Source organism: Naegleria fowleri (genome assembly GCF_008403515.1).
Source record: "Naegleria fowleri strain ATCC 30894 chromosome Unknown tig7, whole genome shotgun sequence".
Lineage (NCBI taxonomy): Eukaryota > Heterolobosea > Eutetramitea > Acrasida > Naegleriidae > Naegleria > Naegleria fowleri.
In genome coordinates this window covers 893,173-917,967 of record NW_025407939.1, presented here as the reverse complement: position 1 = coordinate 917,967, position 24,795 = coordinate 893,173, and the positions used below count along the sequence as shown (strand labels likewise).

The following is a 24,795-nucleotide window of genomic DNA, read 5'->3' as shown; positions in this document are numbered from 1 at the left end:
GCTCATAAAAGCAGAAGAGGCAGAAGAATTTGTTGCTGAAACAACATATTTTGCTCTAACAGAAGAAGAAGAGGAAGAATCTATTGCATAATTTACCATGCATAAAAAACGCGAATGGGAGAATCGAAGGGTCTTTTAGGTCAAAATATTAGAATATTGTAGAATTTTTTTCAGCGGTGTTACATAAGGATCTCCAACGTCACACATTCAAGTATAGATATCATGCCAATTATACTGCCATTAGTTATTATAATCGAAACTCTACATCTGGAAAAAAATTATATTGAACTTTCTGACCATGTTAGAGGTATGGAAAAAATAGGCTATGTCAGAATATATAATCGTGAAACTAAGAAGAGTATACAAGTATCTGCCCCTGATAATTTTAAAGTATTACCGAAAATACCATGGTTTTGTAGATGAACGAAAAGCAATTGAATCACATGCTCGAAATAAGGGAAAAGTGGTTCATGGATGGAGAGCTGAATTTGGTACTTGGATTTACATTCTATTAACTAATACTTATGTGTGGTACAAGCATGTCCCCTTCGTTTCAGCTTTGTCGAATTTATGAAGCATCTGGTTGGACAGCTTGGAGAAAGATTTGGTGTCGATCTTGTTCGTAGGGCTGAATATTCATTACCTCCAACAATCAATACCAGAAATGTAATTGAAGTACACCGTATGTACAAACCAGGTAGTCGTATGGTGTGTTGTATTTGCTCTTCACGAACAAATGCCAGACTTGTTATGAAAAATATGGAAAAAAATACCACTTTGTGTAAAGCATAACAGGCTTTGCTTTTTACGCCATTCCAACCCCGGTTTAATAATAAACATACTAGTATATTTCAATAATTATCTATCTTCATCAGTGCCACCGTGGCAGTTTCCGTCCACTAAGGGATAAATAAAGAGAACAGAACACAGACAACAGTTGAAGGTATTTGGTGAGAATTTTGAGAGGATCTCAACAATTTTTCCAAAACCCCACAACTCAATAAACAACACACCATCGATATTTATGAGAGTATCATCGTCTTTACATACAACCTTAAACATAGCAACCCACGAAATGCTGACTAAGGTTTAAATATTTTATTTCATCATGACATTGCCTGACACAGCCTCACCATTACTGTGGTAACTGTTGTTGGCAAGAGTTCTAAAGGCCATTCTAAGGTAATGGTGGTCAGTTGAATTATAAAGATGTCAAAAATCCCTATACTTACCCGTTCAATGGAACCGTTTGCGACAAAACCTCCATTTTTCCTTCCACCGTAATGTCAGGAATTGTGAGAATATCGTACACATTCTTTCCTTGAATAAGACAATAATCAATAGCATCTTGCCGCTCCTTGAGCTTCCTTTTGTGAAGTGCCGTAGATTCAAGGAATTGCAAGGGAGACTCCAAAGTTCGCTGATACGCAATGAATGTATTCATCCATTCAATTTCCTCCATTTTTCGTCTCAATTCGGTCTCTCTTGACAACAGTGTACTTAGTTTCAATTGAGTAATGTCATGTAGTGACGTCATGGACTTTCTAAACTGCTCTCGAATATGTGCCTCCATTTGGCCAGCATTTGCTAACAACTCCAGACGCCTCTTCTCTATATTTTCAAGCTCCATCAAAACAAGCTGTCGTTGTTGAATTTGTTTCGAAATTTCTGGTAATAGCATTTTCTCGTCTGTAGGTGGATTACATGACTGATCGACATAGTTTGAGGCCTTTTTATAAGCCTTACTAATAATCTTGTCACTATTTCGTAGCATGTCATTGTACATGACCTGATTTAACATTTTCTCATCACCCATGTGGTCGTATTCGACAAAGAGGACACAGTCAGCAAATAACTGTCTTGCATCAAAGACAATGAATTCATGATTGAAATTAGGATTGGTCTCACCTTATCGAAAAGGATGTGTCCGAGTATACCAGTTGTTAACCAGTTGTTCGCAATGTCACAACATTTCATCGATCGTCAAATAACTTACTTGGTTGAAGGTATACGCTATCGTAACCTTGAGGGATTGAAATAACCTCCTCATTGAACTCTCGATTCAAACAGAAAGATCTTCCTGGATTAAACAGGCAATGAAGTAATCGATATACCCTAGGACGAGAATTTGATTGTTGGTGTTGTCCCAGAAATAGAGACTCTTGATTCAGCTGTTGTTGATATTGCTGTTGGGCAGGAATATTGATACCTCCTCGGTTTGAAGGATGATTGGCTATCAATGATTCATGCAACTGTTGTGTATTGGGATCTAGATTGATTCTTCCAACACTTATTCTCATGCCGTTTTGTGAAATTTGAAAACCGTCGCCAATGATGGTTTCTAAGGTATTGTTGGATCTCATATGAGACAGATCATTTAGATTGAGCCAAACATCAAGGAATCCTCCCGAGCTATTTGCGTTCTGTTGATGATATTGTTTAAATTGGTTGTACTCTGAGGCGTCTCTCAAACAGTACACTCTTGATACTGAACATGAAACTGCACCGATTGCCAACTTGACACTATACTCAAGATGATGAAAGAATGGATCCTGTCTCGGAATGTGTCTCACCTTCGATGAGAGTTGAGAATTGATTCTTTCTGGATTAATTAACGTGGTGTTTAGAGGGGTTGTATTACTGCTTGTCATGTTGGAGGACGATGAAGGTACAATGTTTTGACTGGTAGATCGAGGTGAATGTAGTGTTTCACTGTGAGAAGGCTCTTGTAGTGAATACAAATCATCGACCGAGTCTTCATTGAGAAATTTCAAAGTTGGGTTAGCTCCGTGAGAATTTTGATTAAGGCTTTGATGGTGCAACAGTTGTTGAGGAGACATTCCTTGATGGATGTTTGAATGTGCTTGAACGTTTAAAATTGGTGATTGATGATAAACAGTGTTGAGTGGAGGAGAAAATGGTTGAGGATCGGTTGGATGGTTTGATTGCTGAGGAGGGCTCATTCTTCCTCTCTGAGCCAAATGCGTTCCTTGTTGCACTCTTTGCAAGTAAGGATGATTAAGGTTCATTTGGGGCGATGATGAGCTTCTATTCATCATCATGAGGCTTTGATTTCCGCTTGGGAGAACGTTAGGGGTCACATGCAAAGATGAGTGAGGCTGTTGTCGAGTGAACATTTTTTTAAAAAAGGAAAAAGCCGTTACACCATAAAAATGTTCTCATGGTGGTGGCTTGCTGGATTGATGCTGATTGCCACTGTGTGGCTTTTTGGTGTTCGACTTCTCTCATTGCTCGATTCGTCCAACACGATTATTTTCAATGGAAAGAAGAGGAAGTGCAGCCAAATGCAGCAGTACAGGTTTGATGATGATCGCTCCGCATCAACAACAAGTTCTGCTCTGACTTCTCCCAATACTGCAGCAAAACCATCAGATGATTCAAACCGCCTTCGGATTGCCATCACTATTGATGATATACCTTGGAAGTATTCACTACCCAAGTTCGCACCCGGCCATGGTAGAAAACAGCCCTCAGTTTCATCATCTAGTCCAAGCACACAAGTTCATAATTGTGATGACCACAATGAAAAGGTAAACACCAAACACGAGTTGTTCTCTTCCAGTATTTCTGAAATTTGCCAAGTCTTGAAACAACACAATGCGTGTGCTACCTTGATGATGATTGGCAACTATTGTATTCGGAATTTACAGAAAAACGCTCAACTCGTTGAGAAATTTGTAGAGTGGCTTGATGATGGCATTATAGAGTTGGCCAATCATGGCATGACCAACTCAAAGCATGCTTCTCTGCCTAAAAACAAGCTTGTGATGGAAATTGAAAATTGTGAAAAGACTGTCAACGATATTTTACTCGCTCCTCTCAACGAGAGAAGAAAGTTGAAGGGGAAAGCTCCTCTCGAGAGTGTCATGACCAAATATTATCGACCCGGGCATGGTTTTTTCACTCAAGAAATGATCCAAACATGCCAAGAATTGGAGTATGATATCGTGCTGGGAAATATTTATTCCTTTGATCCACAAGTACCCATTTGGTGGCTCAATTTGGTCAATATTGTAATCGTGAGTTATGTGTACGACTTGGTGAAATTATTGTCTTTTGGGTTTCTATGCTCCCACGATCATCATCAAATCGTAATTCTACATGACAGACCTTGGACTGCACAACTACTCAATTACTTGCTGCCATTTCTCAAATGGAGAAGCTATGAGGTGTTGACATTGTCAAGCCTGCTCTCAACCACTCAGTGAAGAGATGATCTCATTACTGACACAATATGAACCGTATGCACGACTGTTTAAAGAACCCAAACAAACACACTCGGATACTACCAACTATATCCGATCCTTGCACAATCTTGGATACTCGCCAGAACAGGAAGGCCATTATGATGCGGACCAATGGTTCAACAACCAAGTATTTGAAAAGTGGCCTTGTTGTCCACAACGACATAATTACAGATAACGTGTCCTAGCATTGTTGTGAACCATGCAGGTACAACAAGATTTGATATCCATGGAGAGGAACCTCGGAACGAAAATCTAAAATACCCCTTTCACCATAATTCAAATGACTTTTGCCCATTGTGAAGAAGTACCTTCCTTCGTTTTATCCCTGCCCTGCATTCCTACAGCAAAGGCAACTATCATTCTTCAACATTTTCGCATGTTTAGCTCATACAAGGTGTGACTAGCTTATTCTTCGCGTTAAAAATTGCCTTTACAAGTGTACCATCGACAAAGAAGCCACAGAAAGGTGTTGAACACCAATTCAACAAATTACACGTGGATTGAATGCACCCCGTTTCAATAATTTCAATTACCGCAACACTTTTGAGAAGAAGAATATTTGAAACAACTCTCCCCATCGCTTATCGAGAGTAGCAACAACAAGTACAACATTTCCAACAAGATATTCAACGACCACAACACAAGTGGTCATTACAGGTACCACCATACGTGTTTCATTAGAATCGTCATCAAGCCTCATTGCATGCCGAATCCAAAAGACCAACAACAAGAAGAACGCTCTTCACCACAAGGAGGGTCTCACCAGCACTCACAAAGGATGACGAATCCAACGTCTTCGTTGTCGTCAGATTCATCTTCTTCGAGTCCTGTCGAAGATGTCTCCACCACGAGCAATCCCCAAAGCAACCACCACGTGTCGACGACATGTGCAACAACATCAATTTCTGATCAGAACAGCACTGGAAACACCTTCACATTTGTGAATGAAACTCTAATTCATTCACAACAGCAGTTGCATTCTCAACAACCACCACAACATCATGATCTTGCAAGCAATAACCAAAGAGTTTCTCCAACCTCCTCTTCCGCAACGACCAGCATTTTGGGCAATCCGAACACTTCTCAAAATACTCCTCCAAGTAATAATACTACTAGTAATACCTTTATTAAATTCCTTCAACCAACTCATGCACTTCGGATTAAAAAGCTCGTCACAGACGAACAATTTGCAAGTAATTATACTGAATTGAGGTTGACCAAAATACCGGCCATTTATGGAAATCAGCAAAATGTTATGCATTCTCAACCAAGAGGTTCAAAAAGTAGAAGGAAAGCACAAAGGTCAAAGTCACAACCGCAACAACAGCAACACCAAACATTATCTAATGCACAACCGCAACAACAACAACAACAACCGCTTCATGACGTACATGTAGACACCCGGCAATCGCCACCGCCACATGGCAAACAAGTATCACCGCACACAGTGATGGGAATGCAACCAAAACCACCACAACCTAGAGGTTCGGATAATATTGCAGCCGACACCAATATGGCCGAATCCAGTTCATGCAACCTTCCTTCACCTCAAATCCAGCAATTTCCTCCTTTTTCAATTCGTCAATCACAACCACCTTCAGAACTATTCCATGTGTCTTCTCTATCGGACCCATGTTTCACAACGACTGCTTCTACTAGGGATGTAAATAATCAGAGTAGCAGCACCGGTGGAGGTCTAGTACCTAGAGGTTTTCCTTTTGCGAATCATAATCTTCTCAATTCACAAGCCATTCACACACCAAAACAGCCAGCAACATATTCTATTGGCAATAACAGCACCTCATTCGAATGGCCACAAGCAAACAACGTGACATCTTCTTCCATACTCCCTCCTTCTTTTTCACAGAATATCCATGACACGAGCGTTCATCACCGTTCTCCACCTTTCTCGCATAATGTAAATACTCCTCCATTATTGACATCATCGTTATCGTCGTCACTTGCACAATCATCTCTTAATCCTCAGCAAGTTTCCTATCAAAGTTTGGATGATAGTCTACCTGCTGCCTCTACGACCACTACCACGACCACAGGATGTTATCCACATAGGACGACACCTCTGCAGATGCATCATCCACCAGCTGCTACCACTGCCACATGGTCTTGTTCATCCTTATCGCCACCACATGCTTGTTCCTCCGTCTTTCCTCTTAAACTTTCCATTGAGGACCTACTTCTCGAACTTAATTTACAACAACACCAATAATAGTCTTTTTCATCTTTGAATGAATATATCTACTACTAGTATCCAATGAATTGTTCAGGATCAACTAATAAATAATTCATTCATGTGATTTCAATTTAATATCGAAAAAACTCTATTCAAAAAAATGATGAAAGGTCATTCTGCCATGTTGCTTCTAACCAGGAAGGCTTTGCTGTCTGCGGCATCATCGCCCTCTCCTTTCTCCTCTCAATGGATATCATCATCAAATTTACTGATAGCGAAATTACAAGGAATTGTTGATTTCGGTTCTATGAAGAATCATCCCGAACAATCATTATTTCAAATTAATAATAGGACCATGATGGTGGCCAATTATCACCGCAAGACATCCACAAGTATCATGATGCAAGAAACAAATTCAACAAAAACAACAGCCACTCACAGTCATAATATCAATGAATCCTCAAATGAATCATCTCTCACTCCCTCACCTCCTTCGGAAACAACACCACAAGAAAAACCCGTAGGAGTATTCGTTGATGATTTTCTCGTTGAAGAAGTGGAGAAAGAGGTAGAGCCTCTCAAACAATCCATCTACGATTCGTATTCATCCTTCAAAAAGAATTCTTTCACTCCGAATAAGACCGCACTCAACAAAATCCTCCAATTTTTGAAAGAGTGTCCACAGGATGAAGATCCTAACACTTCTCAAAAAGTTTTTAAAGAATTTTCAGAATTTGCAATAGGCGATAGAAGAGTCACAGAAGAGCACCTTCTTGAACATTTGAAAGCCATGAAAAACAAATATCATTCCTTGGCTGCTTCCTCAATTTTTGCAGTCTTACTAAAATTCTATGAGGAACGAGGTCTTGTGGAGGAGAGTATTTCTATTTACGAGAATAATCTTTCAGGAACTCCACTTAACGATAATCTTGCTAACACTGTGATGAGTATTTATGCCAAAAGTAAAAACGTGGAAAAGGTCGAAGAGTTATTCAAGAAAGTTTCACACCCACACGGTCGCCATTACACCACACTAGTGTACGCATATGTTAACGCCGGTATGATGGAAAAGGCCCATGCGCTCACTTTAAGCTTAAAAGATTCCCGACATTTGAATGCTGACGTATTTGCTCCAATTCTTAGTCATCATTGCAAAAACGGAAATTTAGATTTGTCCTTGCGATTCTTTCATGAAATGCCAGAAATGGGTATCAGGAGAATGACATCAACATACAGTATTTTGATGGTCGCAGCATGTGAAAATAATCGAAACGATTTAATTTCCTTCTTATTCAGTCACATGAGAAAGGAAAAGATCAAGCCATCAATTTCAATCTACACTCTCTTATTCGGTTATTACTTTTCAAATGAACAATTAGATAAGGTTTATCATTATTATGTTGAATTGTTGAAGGATGGTTATGAAATTCCAGTTGCTTGTTACAGACCTTTATTGCTTACAATGGGTGAGTCAAAGAGGTTTGATGAAATCAAGAATTTAGAAAAGATCATTATCGAAAAGACTGGAGGTGCGGCAAATGCATACAGTATTATTTATGCTTACATTGCATGTGGTCATCTCAATGAAGCAGAACGTGTCTTTTTCAAGTTCCGCAGTAAGATTCAAGATCCTGATTTGCGTGAACGTCTCTACAATACCATGCTTTTTGGTTATTTGCGATATTGTCAGGATTATAAGGCATTTTCTTTGCTAGAATCATTCCCATTCACGCCAACAGCTCGAACCATTGAGATTTTATACAAGGAAGGTTCGAAAGACATTCCATATGAAATTTTCAACTCACAGTATAAGTTCTCAGCTCCAACCACAAAGAAATATTAAACCTTGTCTTGCTTGTGATATTGTTGGACAAATAAAGAGAATGTGTGTCTGTTCTACAAGAGAGGAGTAGTGAGGTGAATGTTGTTCTGTTGGACAATTCAAATACCCATGTTCTTGAAGTAGCAATTGAAGTTATCTAGAGGAGTATTCGATTGGCATCCATACTCGTGCTTAGAGTACAGCATTGCATGCCACGAAGCTTCTCTCGACATTCTCTCAATTCCTCCTGAATTTCTCGATTGGTGGCTACATCATGTACATTTTGATTTTCTAACCAATCCAAAAAGTATTCCTCACTCGAACATGTCACAATGGCATACACAATACCACCAAAGTAGGACCAAAAATAATAACATCCAATAATGATGGGAAGAAGAGTAATCATGATACGAATTGGAATAATTCGATGCAAGTACAAGAGCCATGCCAATAATCCAATCACTATGGAGATGACAATTCCAACCAAGCCCATGGCCTCTGTTCCTGAGCTATTGAAATCTTCTTGCACTCTGAAAAGTATTCACACATATCAACAAAATATGCAAAAAACAAACAAAACATTCAATCGTATAATATTCAATCAATATTGCAATGATGATAAATTGGATTCATGCGCACAATTGTACTTGACATGAATTGATCACTTACTTTCTGCTTAGAAATATTAACACTCCAATAATGAAACAATAGAGTGCCAACATGGCCAAATTCACAGCCACAGCAATAGTTCCATATTTACAATTATTTTGTAATTTTGGATCATAGAATAATTCTTTCACAGTCGATGCCACCAAACAATAAACAAAAATTGGAATCATAAAAAGTGCAATGAACAATGAAATTGGAAATCGAATTTTCTTTTGAGTTTTGAATGTAACGTAGGTCACTAAAAGTCGTGTCAATAAACAACTGATCCATCCGAACTGTTTTTTCAAAGATTAAGAAAATGGAAAGTGGTGGTGTTTTTTTGATATTTTTGTGAAATGGTTGAAATTGCACATTCGTTGTGATTGTCAACATAAATGAAAACTGTGAATGATGAACCTACCAATCCAATATTGAAAAACCAAACTCGGAATATGACACAATAGTCATAATTGGAAGGATACAACAATAAATTATTAAACTATATATTCCGCCGAGTGCCATTCAACAACAAATTTAAATAATTTCAATAATTTCAATAATAATTTATGTAGTTCACTTGTCAACATTTTTAAAGTTTCACTCCACACTCTACTTACACAATATCCAATAAATAACAATGCATTAAATATCAAGGAAATCATCATTAAAATTGGATGTTTTGTTTTCACAGCCATACTTTTATATTTGGAAAACACTAAACTCATGGCGAAAAAATTGAACAATAAAACAGAAGCTCCAATACCAACAGCGGCGAGGTCAATTGGAGTTTGTGGATCAACAGGATGAAATCCAAAAGGATTGAAGGAATCATTGCTTGTGAGTTGTTGCGGTGGTGGTAGTGTTGAAGGAAGAAGAACGAGTGGAGTGTCAAATGTCATAATTTTTTTGTAATCGTGCGATAAAGCGCTCTTGAACTCTTATCCCGTGAATGAATCAAATTTTTCAACACCTTTTTTGAATTGTTCATAATAATAATAAAAATGAATTGAATTTATTAAATTAAATAAAAAAAATGACAAATTTCGTTTGCAAAGGTTTTCGTGCTGTCGGAAAGTAAGTTTTCATAATTCGAATGAATTTGAAACATTTCATGAATAAACAACAAATGATCTTCACCGGACGCTTTGATTCATGAATGAATACATTAATAGATGCCAAGGAGTCATGTTCCGACAAACAGTGGTTAGGGTAAGCACTCAAGAGTGTTTATGCATGAATTCATTCCGACCCTTTACAAAATTAAAATACAAAATGAAAATACAAAAATGTGGAATGGATGAATGAATTTAAGGGAATGAGTAATGTGAGTTGTTTTTTTTAAGGCAATTCATATTCACAGTGGAATGAAACAATGATTCAAACAATGATTCAAACAATAATGGAATAATATTGTTGTTTTGCATATCATTTAAACATTCATTATGTGAAACATGGAATCACAGCATGGAATTAAAGGAGGAGCAAGCAATGATAAGAACAATGAAAATCTCGTGTGGATCACTATGGAAGGTGATGAAGATAAAATCAATGAATTTGCCAAGAAATTAATTAACACAAAGCCATTGAATTCATGGGGAGCACAATTGGAATCGCTTTCTGAAGTTCCGAAAAATGAAATTATTGCTCTCGAAAAGCATCAAGTGACAACCAACAATGTGGATACCTTTAAATGGAAAAAGAATGTGGAATTTTATTTGAAATAATCATCAAAAGAAACAACGTTACCTCTCATAATAACTAATCTGAAATGTTAATCCTTCATTACGAATGGACCTGTGAAATATTGTTACTATTTCACATGCATCTACCACCTTTAACACTATAGTGTGATACTGACTGTACATTAAATACATTCCTTCTCAAGAATTCTGTCATTCAATAAGTATTGAGTTTCACATTTACGATTGGAATCAGCCCTTAATCGTAACATGTTAAGGGAATGGACAAACACTCTTCAAGTAAGGGAATGAACGATTGCCCATCTTGAATCCAATTGGAACATTAATACTAATAGGCCTATTTCATTGATCTTTGAAATAGTTCATATCCAATTGTGACAAGAGTTACAATGTTTACAAACATCTGAATGAGAACAGTTAACACCAAAGACTTAATCATTTCTTTTTAATTTATTCAACACCTTGGTTGAAGATGCATGATTATTCTGTGTTCGTTCCTGAATGTCCAAAATATTCTTCAAAATTCGACTCTTTCTGTTTTTTCCTCTTCGATTTTTTGTCTTTTCAATGTGAATGGCCTCCATCTTGTTATTCAAAATCATGGAATAGGTATGTTCAGAAAATTCGACATGATAACCTGTTTTTGGAGGTCTTCCTCGTTTTCGTTTCATAATCTTGTCGTACAGAAGAATTTCTTGACCTTTGGAAGAGTTAATATTCACACCTTCTTGTTGAGTGTGTAGAATTTGTTCTTGTTGTGGTGTGGAATTAGAATTTAAAAGCAAGTTCTGATTGGAAGAAGTGGTCGTCGACTGAGAACCGTTCAATGGACTTTCAGAACATGATGCATTCAGAATTGAAGAAGAAGATGAAGAACAAGAACTGCCAAGCGTTGAATCTTCTTTGGTCACAAGGAGTGTTGAGGATGGCAGTGAAGACGGATTGAAAAGGTTCATCTTCGAATATAGGAGGGATTTGTCGTCCTGTTTGTGAAATTTCAACAATTGTGACAAGACATTACTTTGATTCGTTGTTGAACCTACACATTCATGAGAAGAATGATCATTAAATTGTTTCATTGAACAATCGAAAGATGAATTTTGAATGAAACCAATGAAACCATTGGTTGCACTACTATTTGAATCGTTTTGAAAATCTTCAATCGTCACTAGTTTCAATTCAAAACTCAAAGGAAATAAATAAAAGAATTCGACAAGATGGTTCAATGAAAATTCTGATAACATGTCATAGCTTTGAGAGAATAATGTTGACCATAATTCATTCCTTTGGACATGTTCGGTTGAAGGATGACAGCACCTCATCATGATGGGTTGCATGTCAAGATCCTTCATTATCTTTTGATTCGAAGGTTCGGCTTGTTGTTCTTGTTGATTTTGAATGAAATACGACTTTAAGCATGAGGTTGTTGTTTTTGTGGTTGGAGAATTGGGAACGACAATACAATTCGAACAACATGTGCAGGAACATGGAATGTCATTTGTGTCTTTAAATTCCACATGGTGATGATACATGAGAGAATCCTCTCGAGAGGGAAGAACTCTTTCATTCCAAGAAGAAGAAGAAGGTGGCGAATAAGAGTCAAGACACATGTGATTCTCAAGATGAAATGATTGTTCTTTGAAGGTGGAGGCTGTGATGCTACTATTTTTGGAGAAGATGAGTGGGAAATGACTACTATTCACATTGTTGCTGTGGTTGGGGCATGTTGTGTTGGATGATGTTGTTGTCAAAGAAGAAGAAGAAGAAGAAGGTGAACATGATGCATGACAGGAAGAGTGAACGCCACTTGTCAATCTTGAGAATGATTCATTAGGACTTGGTACCATCACAATATTTTAATGTAATTTTGAAGAGGTATGTATTGTATCGACTTCAAAGATGTTTTTTGAATAGTGTTTATTCCGAATAGTTGTTTTTAACAAATATATTCAACCATGAACTGTTGAAACAACTGACAGACAGAAACTTCGAGGTGATGCCAAAGAACGTAATCACAACCTTTCGTCGTCGTTGTGCAACAACATTCTTCTGCACGGTCGCGACCACTCAGATTCACACCAGATTGGCAATCTCTCGAGTCACGATCCAGGTGCACAACCATTTTCAAAAAGCGGACCATTCCTTTCGTCCATGTTTGGTCCGATGAATGAAATGTTAAGAATCTGAAGTGAATTCCTGTTGGTGTTTTTCAGTCGAATGTCAAACACCAACATGATTTTAATGTGATGCTTGTGCTACTTTCATTCCGTCCGCGGTTGTAATCAAGTGAGATGCAAAGTTTGGGTAGTGGTATCAGACAAGTCGGAACATCTTTGGTTTTGTAAAAGGAAGACCATATTGATATAATAGGATCATTTATTGACAACTTGGTGAAAACCAACAATAAGGAACCTTTTCATCATCATCCTGCCAAGCCTTAATGAAATCTTCTAAACTCATGAAATGCTTTCAACTCCTTGCCTGTCACTTTTCAAAAACATTAAAAAAAATGTCAGCACACGGCAATGAAGGAAATAGAGTCAAGAATTTGAGAGGAATCTCTGGATGCAAACATTATCAAGGATTACATGCTAGCCTCAACTCTCAAACGAAATGCGCTGTGAATAGATGTGACTGAAAAGCTATTCGATCTTGTCATGTAATTTACTCAAATCAAAACTCAACAACTGGAAAACGATACATTATTTACATGTGTGCCTCTCATAATGCCATTTATGAACAAGTGTTGGATGTGAGATTGAATGCTCGAATGGATCTCTTGGAAGACTGTCAATGTGGTGATTTGTGAAAAGAAATAATTGCATTCTCTTGAGCAAAACTAGTTTTTGGGTGACGAGAAAAGGACTTTCGCGAGACTAATTCCATTATCCAAGCTAAGATTTGAATCTTTGCTCACTCCAGCGAAAAAATCTCGTTGCACACACATAAGACTACTGAGTATTGTTTAATGTCGGGTTGTCTTTGATTTCCAAAAAAAGAAATTAAATAGATCGTTGTTGAACACAAAAAAATGTTCTTTTCAAATATCTATTTAAACTCACTCACTTTTTTGCCACTTGTGTTGATCGGAATTCATTATCCATTCAAAAAGCTGTTGAGTTTTCTTGCCTTTTATCCACCACCCACTCCAAAGAATCAATTTTCTACTTTTCAAAAACTGGTGTTGCGTGATTCTCAGAGTTCAAAAAGAACCATTCCGTTTTATTTCTTAAAGGCTCATGATTCAAAGGTAAAAACGACCATCTTGTTATCGCATGGAAATGGAACGAATATTGTAGAGATGGTAGGTTGTGTGTTTTCTATGAGTTCATTGGAATGAACGATCACTCCCTAAATGAATTATTGAATTACACGAATTTAATGGTGATCGGAATGATGATGGCATGTGGTGGGAATAGTTGCAATATGCTGAATTTTTGAGAAGGACTTTGAATGGTATGGATTGATAATTATTATTATAATAATTTATTGAACCAATGATGATCATCTCTCCAACTTTGTATCATGCCGATATCTTTCAAAAATTAATTGGCGATATTCAGTGAATGTATTACACTATGAATATTATGGATATGATCAATGGCAAAAACCATCGGAAGGAGGTAGTGTATAATGTTAAGAATAGGATCATAATAATTTTTATGATAACATTTTCGAAATTCAATACTTGATATTGAAATATCGCTATTGATATGAAATTGAAAACAAAGATGTCTATGCCAGTGCTGAAGCTGCATTTGAATATTTGGTGAAGGAACAGAACATTGATCCATCCGATATCTGTAGGTTATTTTTCAAACTCTTCGAAAGATTGTTCTAAGCATGTGAGGGTTTGTCACTTAAATGCAAATTTAAAATCATCATTAGATGTTTTTGGAATTTCGATTGGTTCAGGTCCTTCTTGTCATTTAGCAAAAAAGTATCAAAATATTGGTGGACTTATTTTACAAACACGTAGGTATATAGTGTTGAGCTTTTTCATTATTAACACATCAAAATGGACAATCATTATCACCACCAATGGACAATGATTGTTTAATAGCACTGTTATCGTAAGTGTTTTTTGTCAATTTTTATGAGACGACCACAATATATTCCAATGATACCATTCTCACTCTCTCAGGATATTACAAGTTGGATTGGGAAAGACATTTATGAAACCACTGTTGCCATTGCTACGGCCATATGACATGTTTAATAATAATTATAAAATGAACTCTATTAAGGTTCCAGTTTTGATTGTGCACGGAACAGAAGACTCCATCGTTCCATATTCACATGGTGTTGAACTTTTCGAAAGAGCTCAAAATCAATTCAAGCTCGTGACAGTCCCCAATGCTAATCATAATGACATTTTCAATTATTTACATCCTTCTGACTACAATCAACATTTGATGGAATTTATTGAACACACTAAAAAGTACAATAACATAGACTCGGCACGTCATTGAAACTTTTGTTAAACTACATCATATCTCTAAAAAGTGACATTTTGTAAATATTAATCTTATCTTTCTTTTAATGGATGAACATTTCAAAAAAAATGATCGAAGCGAAACGAAAGGCTCGTCTTCGGCAACGACAAGAAGAAACTTCAATTCGAGACAACTATTATCAACAACAACTCTTTCTCTTACCGACAATTACTCGGGAAGAAATTACAAGTGAAAATGGATCAAAAAAGTTTGGACGAATTGTTTCTTCTTCCTCTTCTCCGTCTGTGGTTCAAGAATGGACAAGATTAAATTCATCAACATCATCCTCATCATCCTCATTGTTTAATGAAAATAATCATCATGATGATCAAGTTGTTGAAATGAATCATCGTTCATCATCATTACAAAATTTAATGATCACACCCCTGAAGAGGATCACGATTACAGAAATGGAACATTTAGAACCATCGAGTGATGACGACTCGAATCATTATTATATTACAAACTCCATCACATCCAACTTTGTGAGACTGCAGTGTCGAGTGCACTCCAATAGAGGAAGTGGTAAATTACGATTTTTGATTCTTCGAGAAGGTATTCATTTTGTGTTGGCCACACTTTTTACAATGGAGAAAGAAATGATTAATTTTGTGAAAAAGATCAATCCAGAATCGATTGTTGAAGTTTTTGGAATGGTATGTCCAGCAGAAAAGGAAATTGCTGAAAAAGTAATTACAGGAAAATTTAAAAATATCGAAATCAAAATTGAGAGAATTTATTTATTGTCATTGGCAAGGAGTTTACCTTTTCATGTTCATGATTGTATGAAGATATCCAATACTATTGAAATGCCATTTTCGAACAATGACAATTTTTTGAGGGAAACCAAAATATCATTTTCACACCAGTTGGATAATCGGGTAATTTCAATGAGAGTACCTTCACAATTGGCAATCTTAAAAATTCAATCAAGTATTACAAAATACTTTCGTCAATTTATGGAACAATTGGAATTTGTTGAAGTTCATACACCAAAATTGATCGAATGTCAAAAATCAAGCCAAGGAAATAATTTTCAAGTAGAATATTTTAATTCCAATGCTTTTTTGACAAGTTCTACACGACATTATTTACAAATGGCCATTCAGGGTGATTTAATGAAGGTCTATGAAGTAGGACCAGTATTTCGAGCAGACGCAGGAACAACATGTCGACACTTGACACAATTTACAAGTTTAGATTTCGAAATGGTCATTCACTCACATTATTTCGAAGTCATTCAAGTGGTCGACAAATTATTGAACTCAATATTGACCAGTCTTGAAAATGAAATGTCTCAAGAATTGGCATTGGTTCGACACGAGTATTCACATTCAAATTCTTCCAGCAATGAACAGAACACTCCATTGGAACTTGACCATATGGATGAAACCATGTTTGCTCATTCATTCTCTTTCACTCCTTCAATGGATGTCAACAATGATCATCAGGGACTTGTACCTTGTCTGCTCCTTTCTTACCGTGAAGCTCTTTCATTACTGAACAATCATCTCCAAGAATTACATCATGATCAAAATCAACCAAATTGGTATTGGAAACGAGAAATTTTACCTGAAGAAGGTCTCTCTACACATGACATGCAAATCCTATCTCAAATCATTCGTGACACTTATCATATAGATTTATTTATTTTGAACGAATTCCCTTTTTGCTTGAAATCTTCTCATGTCATGAATTCGAGCAATGAATCTGTGTCAAATGACAGCAGTTGGTCTCATTCATTTGAAATTTATCTCAGAGGAGAATGTATTGGTAGGGGACATCAAGGTGTTCATGATTTTGAAATGTTGAAAGAATATGAAAAGAATGGAATGAATTATTTCAACTTTGATTTTCTTAAATATGGAGCTTGGCCTCATGCTGGATGTAGTTTTGGATTAGAGAGATTGGCCATGGCTTATCTGGGATTAGGGAATATTCGAAGGGCAAGCTTATTTCCAAGAGATTCACACAGACAAACTCCTTAGTGAATCATGCCACTCGTCACCTCAGTGAGAGCTCCTTTGAGCAATGAGACACACTGTTCTGGCTTGAATTGGAAAGCAATTCCTTGCTATTGCCGTTGAATTGAAACCGAATCCAAACAGCACTACTGTCACACATTGAAAAAAAAGAAATCTCATTCGACCATCAAAAAAAACAACTGTCGGCACCATCATGGGTCTCTCTACTCTCGTTTTGATTATTATTGCGTTCTTCTTGCCACCTGTTGCAGTCTTGTTAAAAGATGGCTGTGGTTTGCACTTTTGTTTGAATATCATCTTGCTCATTCTGACAGTTTACTTTGGTGCTCTAATCCATGCCATCTATGTGGTTGCGAAATAATTTGAATTGCTGAATCATTATTTTTGAAATAAAGAAACATCTTTATTTAATTATTATTATTTGTTAAGCTGGATCGGAATTGTTGCGCAGTCAATCAATGGTGGTTAATTCTGATATCGAGACAAAAATCACTTGTTTGTTATTAATCAAGAATTTTTACTTTGGACTCTAAAACACACTCCCCTCCGTTGGTTGTGTCCAGCGCAAAACGATGAATGTATCCATCAAAACTGACAACAATCAATGACTCATTGTTTGGAGTTATTCCACAAATGTTTCTTGTCTCATTTTCTGGCAATTTCACAGTTGCATGGGCAAAATTACGATGATTATCCCACATATTGTGAAGTGTGTCACTGAGAGTTCCAACATTTTGAGTTCTCTTTTTTCTGTACATCAACATCAGCAATGGGTTGTTTCAAGCATATATGATTGTGAATGATTTTAAAATAGTATTGACAATCCAATTTCATTGAAAAAATAATTTTAAGCATGCACAGCATTATCGTTAAGAATAAATTATGATTGATTCATGTAGTTCGAATTGCAATTTCACAAATCATCCTCAACTTACTCTTTTTCTTCCTTTTCTGAGCTTTGATTCAATTTAAATACGTGAACAGTTCCCTTGTCACTTGATACGCAAACCATACTTGAATCAGATGAAAATGAAATACTATAGATACGTGCTGCTGTTGAACCCCTTCTCAATGTGTGCAAAAGTTCACAACCTGGAATTGAGAAGATTCTAATCACAGTTCCTTTTCCAGAAGCTGTGGCAAGCATTGTACCGTCTTGATTAAATTGGATAATTGAAACGTCGCTCTTGTGAGCTTTGATAACTCCTACATGTTTAGGATTAATGGCATCATAGAGTACAACATCACCCGTCTCTGTTGCGGATGGAAATGCTAAATAGCTCACATCATTCTTTCCTCCACTGACACCAGTTGGTGTTGATGATGGAATGCTTGACAAGACGCATAATCCTAATTTGTTATCTGTTTCAATAGTTCGAAGAATTTTCATTGTTGAAATATCGAAAATGTGTATCTTGTCCTGAAGAACTACTACGAGTCTTCTCTTTGACAATTTGACATTCAAAATTGTTGATGTGAAATTGAGTTCACAAATAGCCTTATTCTCGGATGAGTTAAAGAGTTGAAGTCTTCTAGGACTCAAACTCGCCTGATGACCTGCTCCTACAAGAGCTAATAGACTTGAACTGTACAACATTTGAACGCAACTCATTCCTCCAGCTGTTATTGTTGTTGCGTTGGCAATTATTGTGCATATGAGTGCATGGGTGAGAGGCCAAAAGCAAGACGCCAAATTCCGTAACCATAAGGATTGTGTTTTGTTTTGGATCAAAAGGTGATGATGAAGATCCAATGAATGTAATCATCATTAGCATTATATTCGTTGGTATGTACATTATAATTGTGCCACATTGGTGAGGTTTCGGGATAGTGTTATAATGATCAAGCGTTTGTTATTCATCGACATGTTGATGATTGGCATGTATATATGTATGGATGGAATAATAATAAATTAATGAACACCAAATTAATCACAACCAATGATACACATTATTTCGTCATGAACATTCGTTCAATAATTACAAAATCCACGTTTCATGCCTTTGAACACCAAAAAACTCAACCTACGTTGCGAATAACACTTCCTCAATGGATCCAACGTAAAAACCTTATACGAGCTATCCGTACCAATGCTTACACAACTACAATCCTGATTAAAAGCAGCAAATAAAATCTTCTCGGAAACATTGGCCGAGGAAGTGGTTGGAAGTGATACAAAAGATCCTCCATTTTGTAGTGTTTGTTGTTGAAGACTTGAAGAGGAATTGAGAACTGAATCGGACGATCCGATTGGATGATTATTCATGATGATGATGTTGTTGTTGGTTGATGAAATGATTCAATAGGAAACAGTTGAGAATAATATTTTTTCTAATCTTGAGTGAAGTACAGGACCACCACCACCTCAAAGGTATGCTCGTGTGTGATTCTTCCTGTACCTTATCGATTGAGAACAAGTAAACAATATGATGAGTGCAGGTATACTCCTCACCTAAAACCACAACGACAACGACAACACTCACCTGCGTTTCATTGAGTTTTAGGTGAATACATTAAAAAAAATAGACATGTTCGCATAAACGCATGGACAGTGATAAAAAAAAAAAATAGACATGTTCGGACATGTTCGCTTTCAAACACACTTGAGTTTGAATTCTGAGCTGATTCCAAAAACAATAGAATACTCAAATTTAACAATAGAAATCACAAGTTAAAAAGCATCACCAAATCCATCCATTTTAATGGATGCATTGACTTGAAAAAATAGAATGTCAGGATCTTGCCTTCTTGGTTGGTTTGATCCAACTCGGAGCTCGGTCAAATTGGATCAAAACAACAACAACAACACGACAACGAAACCACATGATGACGATGAAGAATCTGTAACATTAATTTTGAAATATTTTGTTGAACATGATGAATCATCCTCTTTGCATGATGGTGAACACCACTCTGATAAGAACATGTTGTTTGAGAAATTAAAGGACAAAATGAGGAGAAAATCACCACAACAAGGCTTCTCTTTGAATACTTTTAAATTGAGAGCACTAATGGGGAATAGTGATCAATTATTGACAACTTTTCAAAACACTCATGAATTGTTCTTGTTGATGGATGATGTTCCTTTATCAGAGCCGTTTGATATCAAAATTTCTTACAATCATGAATGCATACTATGTACGGATTGTGCCACTCATAGAATTCACTTTTTTGATTTACATTCAAAACAATTTAAATTTTCAATTTCGACACCATCTTCCGGTCCGATGTTTTTGTGTGTTGAAGAAAGTTATAGAGATGCATTTTCAGATGCCTTGTTTTTTGACTGCAAAGGAGACAAAAGCCTCCATAAATATGATTTGGATGGATTTTTGAGTAACAAGCGACTTTATCAAAATGCTGACAGCAATATCATAGAATCAACAACATGCAAAGGAAAACTTTGGGTACTGGATGATATTAAGGGCATTACTGGCATATCTTTATTGAAATTTCAATCAAAATTATTTATTGGAACCTTTGATCGATCCATAAAGGTATTGAATTCAAAAACAGGAATGCTATTGCATGTCATACCTTGGGATGGCTTGCCTTTGACCATTCATTATTTTGCAATGGATCAACACGATTACTTGGCCATTGGGGGCTGGAACAAATTTGGAATATTGTGCAAGAAGAAACTATTACAAGATGATAAGCAAGTGGGTTCTCAAGTGGGTTCTCACGAGGGAATGGAATGGTGCCACTTGCATAAGCCATTTGATCTGCGTGATGCATTTGGTAGTGATCAGAAAATACTCCGTAAGACTTATGGTACAACCATGGACCCCATTTCCCACTGTCTTATCGTCCAATCGGAAAATTCAATTCTTTTTTATAACCTATTCGAAAATACTCATCTCGATTGGATATTGCATAAGAAATTAGAGGATGATTTTAAAGGTCCTCAGGGTTTATGCATCAACGAACGCACGGGGGAGTTGCTCATATGTGAAAGAAATGGTAGCAGAATACGAATTTATCAATAATTAGATACAATGAAAATATGCAAATTGGCTTCTCGTCGATTCGACCCTCAATTTTTCCTCCCTTGAGCCGTCACTATACCATTTAAGCTAATAAGCCTCAATGAAAAATTAAAATCCTATTGTTTTCCACATTTCACACAAATGGCTTTCCGTACAGTACAGCCTTAACATCCCTAACAACAGAACGTCATCACACTCCTCTCTTAGAAATGGGATATCAACACTCTCGAGAGATAAGGTGTGAATATTCTGACTCAAACTCTCAATGGCACCCATTATCTTCTTTCCTCAGATGTCATGGGCATGAGTGTGGATGATACGACACTCGAGTATGTGCGTCCATTCGTGTGTGCGTTCGTGGGTGTATTGTCTCTCCTCTTCGAGAACAACAACACCCACTCAACACTCTGTCTTTCAAGAAAAAAGATATCACACCTCTCGCAACAGCAGAAGCAGCATCACACTTCTTAATACTTGTCTCTTGCAATATGGCAGCCCCAAGTCGATCCGGCCACTTTACCATCACCTTCTCCTCGTCTTCCTCAACAACGACGAACAATGATCCTTCTTCTTCCTCATCACAAGCTCCACCTTCTTCGAACACCACCACCACTGCAGCAAGAGTTTTAAATGTTCTTACTACATTCTTCAATACAGCAGCAGCAACAACAACAAACACTACATTATCCTCGAACCAATCTGTTCCTGCTGTTACCCACCCCAATCATCACAACAACAATGCAAATACCACTGTGTCATCATCGAACGTAATAATGATGACGACGATGACAACACCTCCAACCATTTCGACCAACACCAATACCAACACCAACACCACACGACGAGCTTCACTTCATCTTTCACTTTCAGCACTGCAAGAAGATCCAGCTGCCATTACAAATCATCCATTGGTTCTTCCTTCACCCTCTCATTTCAAGAGATTCTTTTTGAACGAGAGATCATCCTCACATCCTTTCCATGGTAAAAATTCGAAAAGAGGTGGATTCTTTCATTGCTATGATGTGAAAACCTTGATTTCGAGTTCCAATAATTTTTCCTTAGATAATTCTTTGAGACTTCATTCACAAAAACATTCCTTGTTGATTCATCGATCTCAACTTCCACAAGACAATAATGGAGGAGCTAGAGCTGCCGGCACTCCTCCACCTGCTCAATGGAGTCCAACCGATCTCCCATGTATGCAATTCAATCATCCCTCAAAAATTTCACACCTGAAGAGTATTCACACCAATTCTCAATACACCTATTTTGAAGTCAAGATTTCAGAAAAGATGTTTTCTGGAAATAGTACAATGGCTCCTGAGATTGGCATTGGATTTGCTCCAGCTGGTTTCAAAGGAATGGTGGGTTGGTCCAAAGACACGATTGCTTTTCACATGGATAATGGACGAGTGTATGATGAGAGAGATTCAACCAATAGAATTGCTGATCGAGTATTCTTGTCAAATGTTTCCAAGGGTGATGTCATTGGTTGTTTGCTGAATCATCGAAGTGGTGAATTCTTGGTTGTGAGAAATGGTCAAGAATTGCACAACTTGAAATATGGAACTGTTTTTGTTCATGACAAATTCAAGAGAAATCACCAAGATCCAGTCAAATATTTACCAACCATTTCATGCTCAGATATTAATTTGGAAGCGGAAGTGAATTTGGGATTGGATTTGGTTCAATTTCCATTTGTCTATCCTCGTGTCATTCATTGCAAAGAACGAGAGAAGATGTTTGCCATGGTTAAGAATCATGATCAGAGGCAGCATTCACCATCTCTCAGTCATGGAGAGAGTTGTTGTCGATTTTCTGATATTGAAATTTGGACAGTTTCTGAGTAATGAAGTTTTGTCCGTCATGTCCAATTTTGTAAAATAGAATTGCAATGATCATTCGAGTTTGTTCATTGAAAAAGAGTGTGTAAATAAAAATGTAAATAAAAAACGGGTTTTTCAATGTTTGTGTAATCCTGTGATGTCATCTGATGTTCATCCGTTTCCATCATGATCACGCAAAAACAGGACCAATTAATTGTTTGGTGAATCTCCATGAAACTGTGTCTTTGTTCCTCATCAAAGTCATTCCAGCACTCAGCAATCATCTTACACTAAAAAACGTGATACGATAGAACTACTTTTAACATATAATGGTCACATCAAAAAGTAATTCTTCGTTCATGATCCTTCTCAATTTACAAAAATGATCCGTCACAAGTTTAGACGTACACGCATGAATGAAATAAACAAATTGTTTTCCTGCAGCAATCTTGTTCACAACTTCCAAGTCTATTTTTCCAACCTCAAATGGCACACTACTCAAACTAGAAACATTGGTGTAAGTTCTACCATAAATATCAACAAATACTACAAAATCATATCCACACGAAAGAAATTTGATTGGAGCAGGAGAAGTTGTGAGAAGTGTGAATGTATCTGAATTTGTTCCACAGCATGCTCCTGAAAACCACAATTCATTATTCATTAAGGCATAGAGGGTAAAGTTTTCACCACATGTAATGTCCAATATTTGTTGTGTTTTAAAACCAATTGGTTCCAATGTATCTTTCAAATTGTAGTTTCCAGGTTTGGGTCCAATTTGACGTCTCGAATTTAATCCAGCCCCCTTAAGCTGGTAATCGTGAGTTAAAAGAATGGTATGATTTCCACCACATTTTAAAATACGAAGTGGATGCTTGTATTTCATGCATTTGTGTACCTGATGATTTGATTCCTGTGTTGTCTTGTCTGTTCCATCCTCGTACATGTGTGTACCATTGCCGCTACCAAATAATTCCCAATCTCCATTTTCATGTTGGATTTCTAACACGAAATGAATGGACGAATTGGCAGTTTCAATTTTGTGAATGTTATATTTTTGTCCATTCAGTATGGTCTTTTTGAGCTCTAAAAATCCGTCATGAGGAACAAATCGACGACTATTGGTCTGATTACCAGACCAGTAGACATTATTATCAGTGGTGACTAGGTAAGATGTGAAATAGTTTGCAGCAATAAATTTAACAGATCCATAGGAGAAAGGAATTCTTCTGAAGTCTGGTACAACGGTGATTGATTCATCCTCTTGGCTCAGTTCACCATATTCATTTCTGCAGAAAAGACAATTTGGAGTCAATATGATCATGTCACAAACAACCAGCCGGCCACATTCATGCAAAAATATTCATCTCAAATCATGCGATCACACAAAATAGTTACCTTCCACAGCCATACAATTCACCCCTTTCTGTGTGTCAGTATCCATGATTATTATTGAATGGAAAAGAGTGATGCGAAAATTTTCGAGATTCGAAACAAAAATTTCATCATCACCATTGATCAAATGTTTCATCATGATCAATATAATTCATATGAATTGGAATGTACCGAATGATGCAAGTCAATTCAAGCCAAATATTCAAATTATTTTTCCGTACCATTCATAATAATTCCATAATAGGCTCCACAAACCATTTCATGAATAGAGTCATAAAATCCCTCTGAATTTTGATTTCGGGGCAACACAGTTATTCTTTGAATACAAGGAAACGAAGGAAGCTGATCCGTTAATTGAGAGTAGTCATTACTGCCACACACGAAAATCTTTTCACCGATGGTTGGAGACATTTTTTTCAATATTTCACTTCAGTTTGGGAATCTCATCATGGGCGAGACATTTCAGATAATCTCG

The 24,795-nt window shown here is 36.9% G+C and overlaps 13 protein-coding genes across 13 annotated transcripts; 8 read left to right on the top strand and 5 right to left on the bottom strand.

Moving 5' to 3' along the window:
* Window positions 1-1,098: 1,098 nt before the first annotated feature.
* Window positions 1,099-3,137, bottom strand: FDP41_011136 (uncharacterized protein; the record flags this gene model as incomplete). The annotated part of the gene is made up of 3 exons (XM_044701512.1): window positions 1,099-1,177; window positions 1,233-1,908; window positions 1,997-3,137. 3 exons carry the CDS (start codon window positions 3,135-3,137, stop codon window positions 1,099-1,101), a joined length of 1,896 nt encoding a protein of 631 aa, XP_044567871.1.
* Window positions 3,138-3,173: 36 nt separating this feature from the next.
* On the top strand, window positions 3,174-4,229 carry FDP41_011135 (uncharacterized protein; the record flags this gene model as incomplete). Its single annotated transcript, XM_044701511.1, has 1 exon — window positions 3,174-4,229. The coding sequence occupies one exon, from the start codon at window positions 3,174-3,176 to the stop codon at window positions 4,227-4,229; it is 1,056 nt and encodes a 351-aa protein (XP_044567870.1).
* Window positions 4,230-5,046: 817 nt separating this feature from the next.
* Window positions 5,047-6,495, top strand: FDP41_011134 (uncharacterized protein; the record flags this gene model as incomplete). Its single annotated transcript, XM_044701510.1, has 1 exon — window positions 5,047-6,495. One exon carries the CDS (start codon window positions 5,047-5,049, stop codon window positions 6,493-6,495), a length of 1,449 nt encoding a protein of 482 aa, XP_044567869.1.
* Window positions 6,496-6,619: 124 nt separating this feature from the next.
* Window positions 6,620-8,302, top strand: FDP41_011133 (uncharacterized protein; the record flags this gene model as incomplete). The annotated part of the gene is made up of 1 exon (XM_044701509.1): window positions 6,620-8,302. The coding sequence occupies one exon, from the start codon at window positions 6,620-6,622 to the stop codon at window positions 8,300-8,302; it is 1,683 nt and encodes a 560-aa protein (XP_044567868.1).
* A 136-nt stretch (window positions 8,303-8,438) lies between these two features.
* Window positions 8,439-9,828, bottom strand: FDP41_011132 (uncharacterized protein; the record flags this gene model as incomplete). The annotated part of the gene is made up of 4 exons (XM_044701508.1): window positions 8,439-8,811; window positions 8,951-9,225; window positions 9,351-9,428; window positions 9,547-9,828. The coding sequence occupies 4 exons, from the start codon at window positions 9,826-9,828 to the stop codon at window positions 8,439-8,441; spliced, it is 1,008 nt and encodes a 335-aa protein (XP_044567867.1).
* Window positions 9,829-9,962: 134 nt separating this feature from the next.
* FDP41_011131 (uncharacterized protein) lies at window positions 9,963-10,653 on the top strand (the record flags this gene model as incomplete). The annotated part of the gene is made up of 4 exons (XM_044701507.1): window positions 9,963-10,003; window positions 10,102-10,138; window positions 10,242-10,253; window positions 10,393-10,653. 4 exons carry the CDS (start codon window positions 9,963-9,965, stop codon window positions 10,651-10,653), a joined length of 351 nt encoding a protein of 116 aa, XP_044567866.1.
* Window positions 10,654-11,060: 407 nt separating this feature from the next.
* FDP41_011130 (uncharacterized protein) lies at window positions 11,061-12,476 on the bottom strand (the record flags this gene model as incomplete). Its single annotated transcript, XM_044701506.1, has 1 exon — window positions 11,061-12,476. The coding sequence occupies one exon, from the start codon at window positions 12,474-12,476 to the stop codon at window positions 11,061-11,063; it is 1,416 nt and encodes a 471-aa protein (XP_044567865.1).
* A 1,184-nt stretch (window positions 12,477-13,660) lies between these two features.
* Window positions 13,661-15,101, top strand: FDP41_011129 (uncharacterized protein; the record flags this gene model as incomplete). Its single annotated transcript, XM_044701504.1, has 7 exons — window positions 13,661-13,933; window positions 14,049-14,085; window positions 14,193-14,252; window positions 14,361-14,432; window positions 14,518-14,604; window positions 14,693-14,702; window positions 14,774-15,101. The coding sequence occupies 7 exons, from the start codon at window positions 13,661-13,663 to the stop codon at window positions 15,099-15,101; spliced, it is 867 nt and encodes a 288-aa protein (XP_044567864.1).
* A 92-nt stretch (window positions 15,102-15,193) lies between these two features.
* Window positions 15,194-17,113, top strand: FDP41_011128 (uncharacterized protein; the record flags this gene model as incomplete). The annotated part of the gene is made up of 1 exon (XM_044701503.1): window positions 15,194-17,113. One exon carries the CDS (start codon window positions 15,194-15,196, stop codon window positions 17,111-17,113), a length of 1,920 nt encoding a protein of 639 aa, XP_044567863.1.
* Window positions 17,114-17,613: 500 nt separating this feature from the next.
* FDP41_011127 (uncharacterized protein) lies at window positions 17,614-19,376 on the bottom strand (the record flags this gene model as incomplete). Its single annotated transcript, XM_044701502.1, has 3 exons — window positions 17,614-17,860; window positions 18,046-18,730; window positions 19,139-19,376. The coding sequence occupies 3 exons, from the start codon at window positions 19,374-19,376 to the stop codon at window positions 17,614-17,616; spliced, it is 1,170 nt and encodes a 389-aa protein (XP_044567862.1).
* Window positions 19,377-19,839: 463 nt separating this feature from the next.
* FDP41_011126 (uncharacterized protein) lies at window positions 19,840-21,099 on the top strand (the record flags this gene model as incomplete). The annotated part of the gene is made up of 1 exon (XM_044701501.1): window positions 19,840-21,099. One exon carries the CDS (start codon window positions 19,840-19,842, stop codon window positions 21,097-21,099), a length of 1,260 nt encoding a protein of 419 aa, XP_044567861.1.
* Window positions 21,100-21,587: 488 nt separating this feature from the next.
* On the top strand, window positions 21,588-22,949 carry FDP41_011125 (uncharacterized protein; the record flags this gene model as incomplete). Its single annotated transcript, XM_044701500.1, has 1 exon — window positions 21,588-22,949. One exon carries the CDS (start codon window positions 21,588-21,590, stop codon window positions 22,947-22,949), a length of 1,362 nt encoding a protein of 453 aa, XP_044567860.1.
* Window positions 22,950-23,244: 295 nt separating this feature from the next.
* On the bottom strand, window positions 23,245-24,731 carry FDP41_011124 (uncharacterized protein; the record flags this gene model as incomplete). Its single annotated transcript, XM_044701499.1, has 3 exons — window positions 23,245-24,214; window positions 24,324-24,351; window positions 24,542-24,731. The coding sequence occupies 3 exons, from the start codon at window positions 24,729-24,731 to the stop codon at window positions 23,245-23,247; spliced, it is 1,188 nt and encodes a 395-aa protein (XP_044567859.1).
* Between the last annotated feature and the right edge of the window lie 64 nt (window positions 24,732-24,795).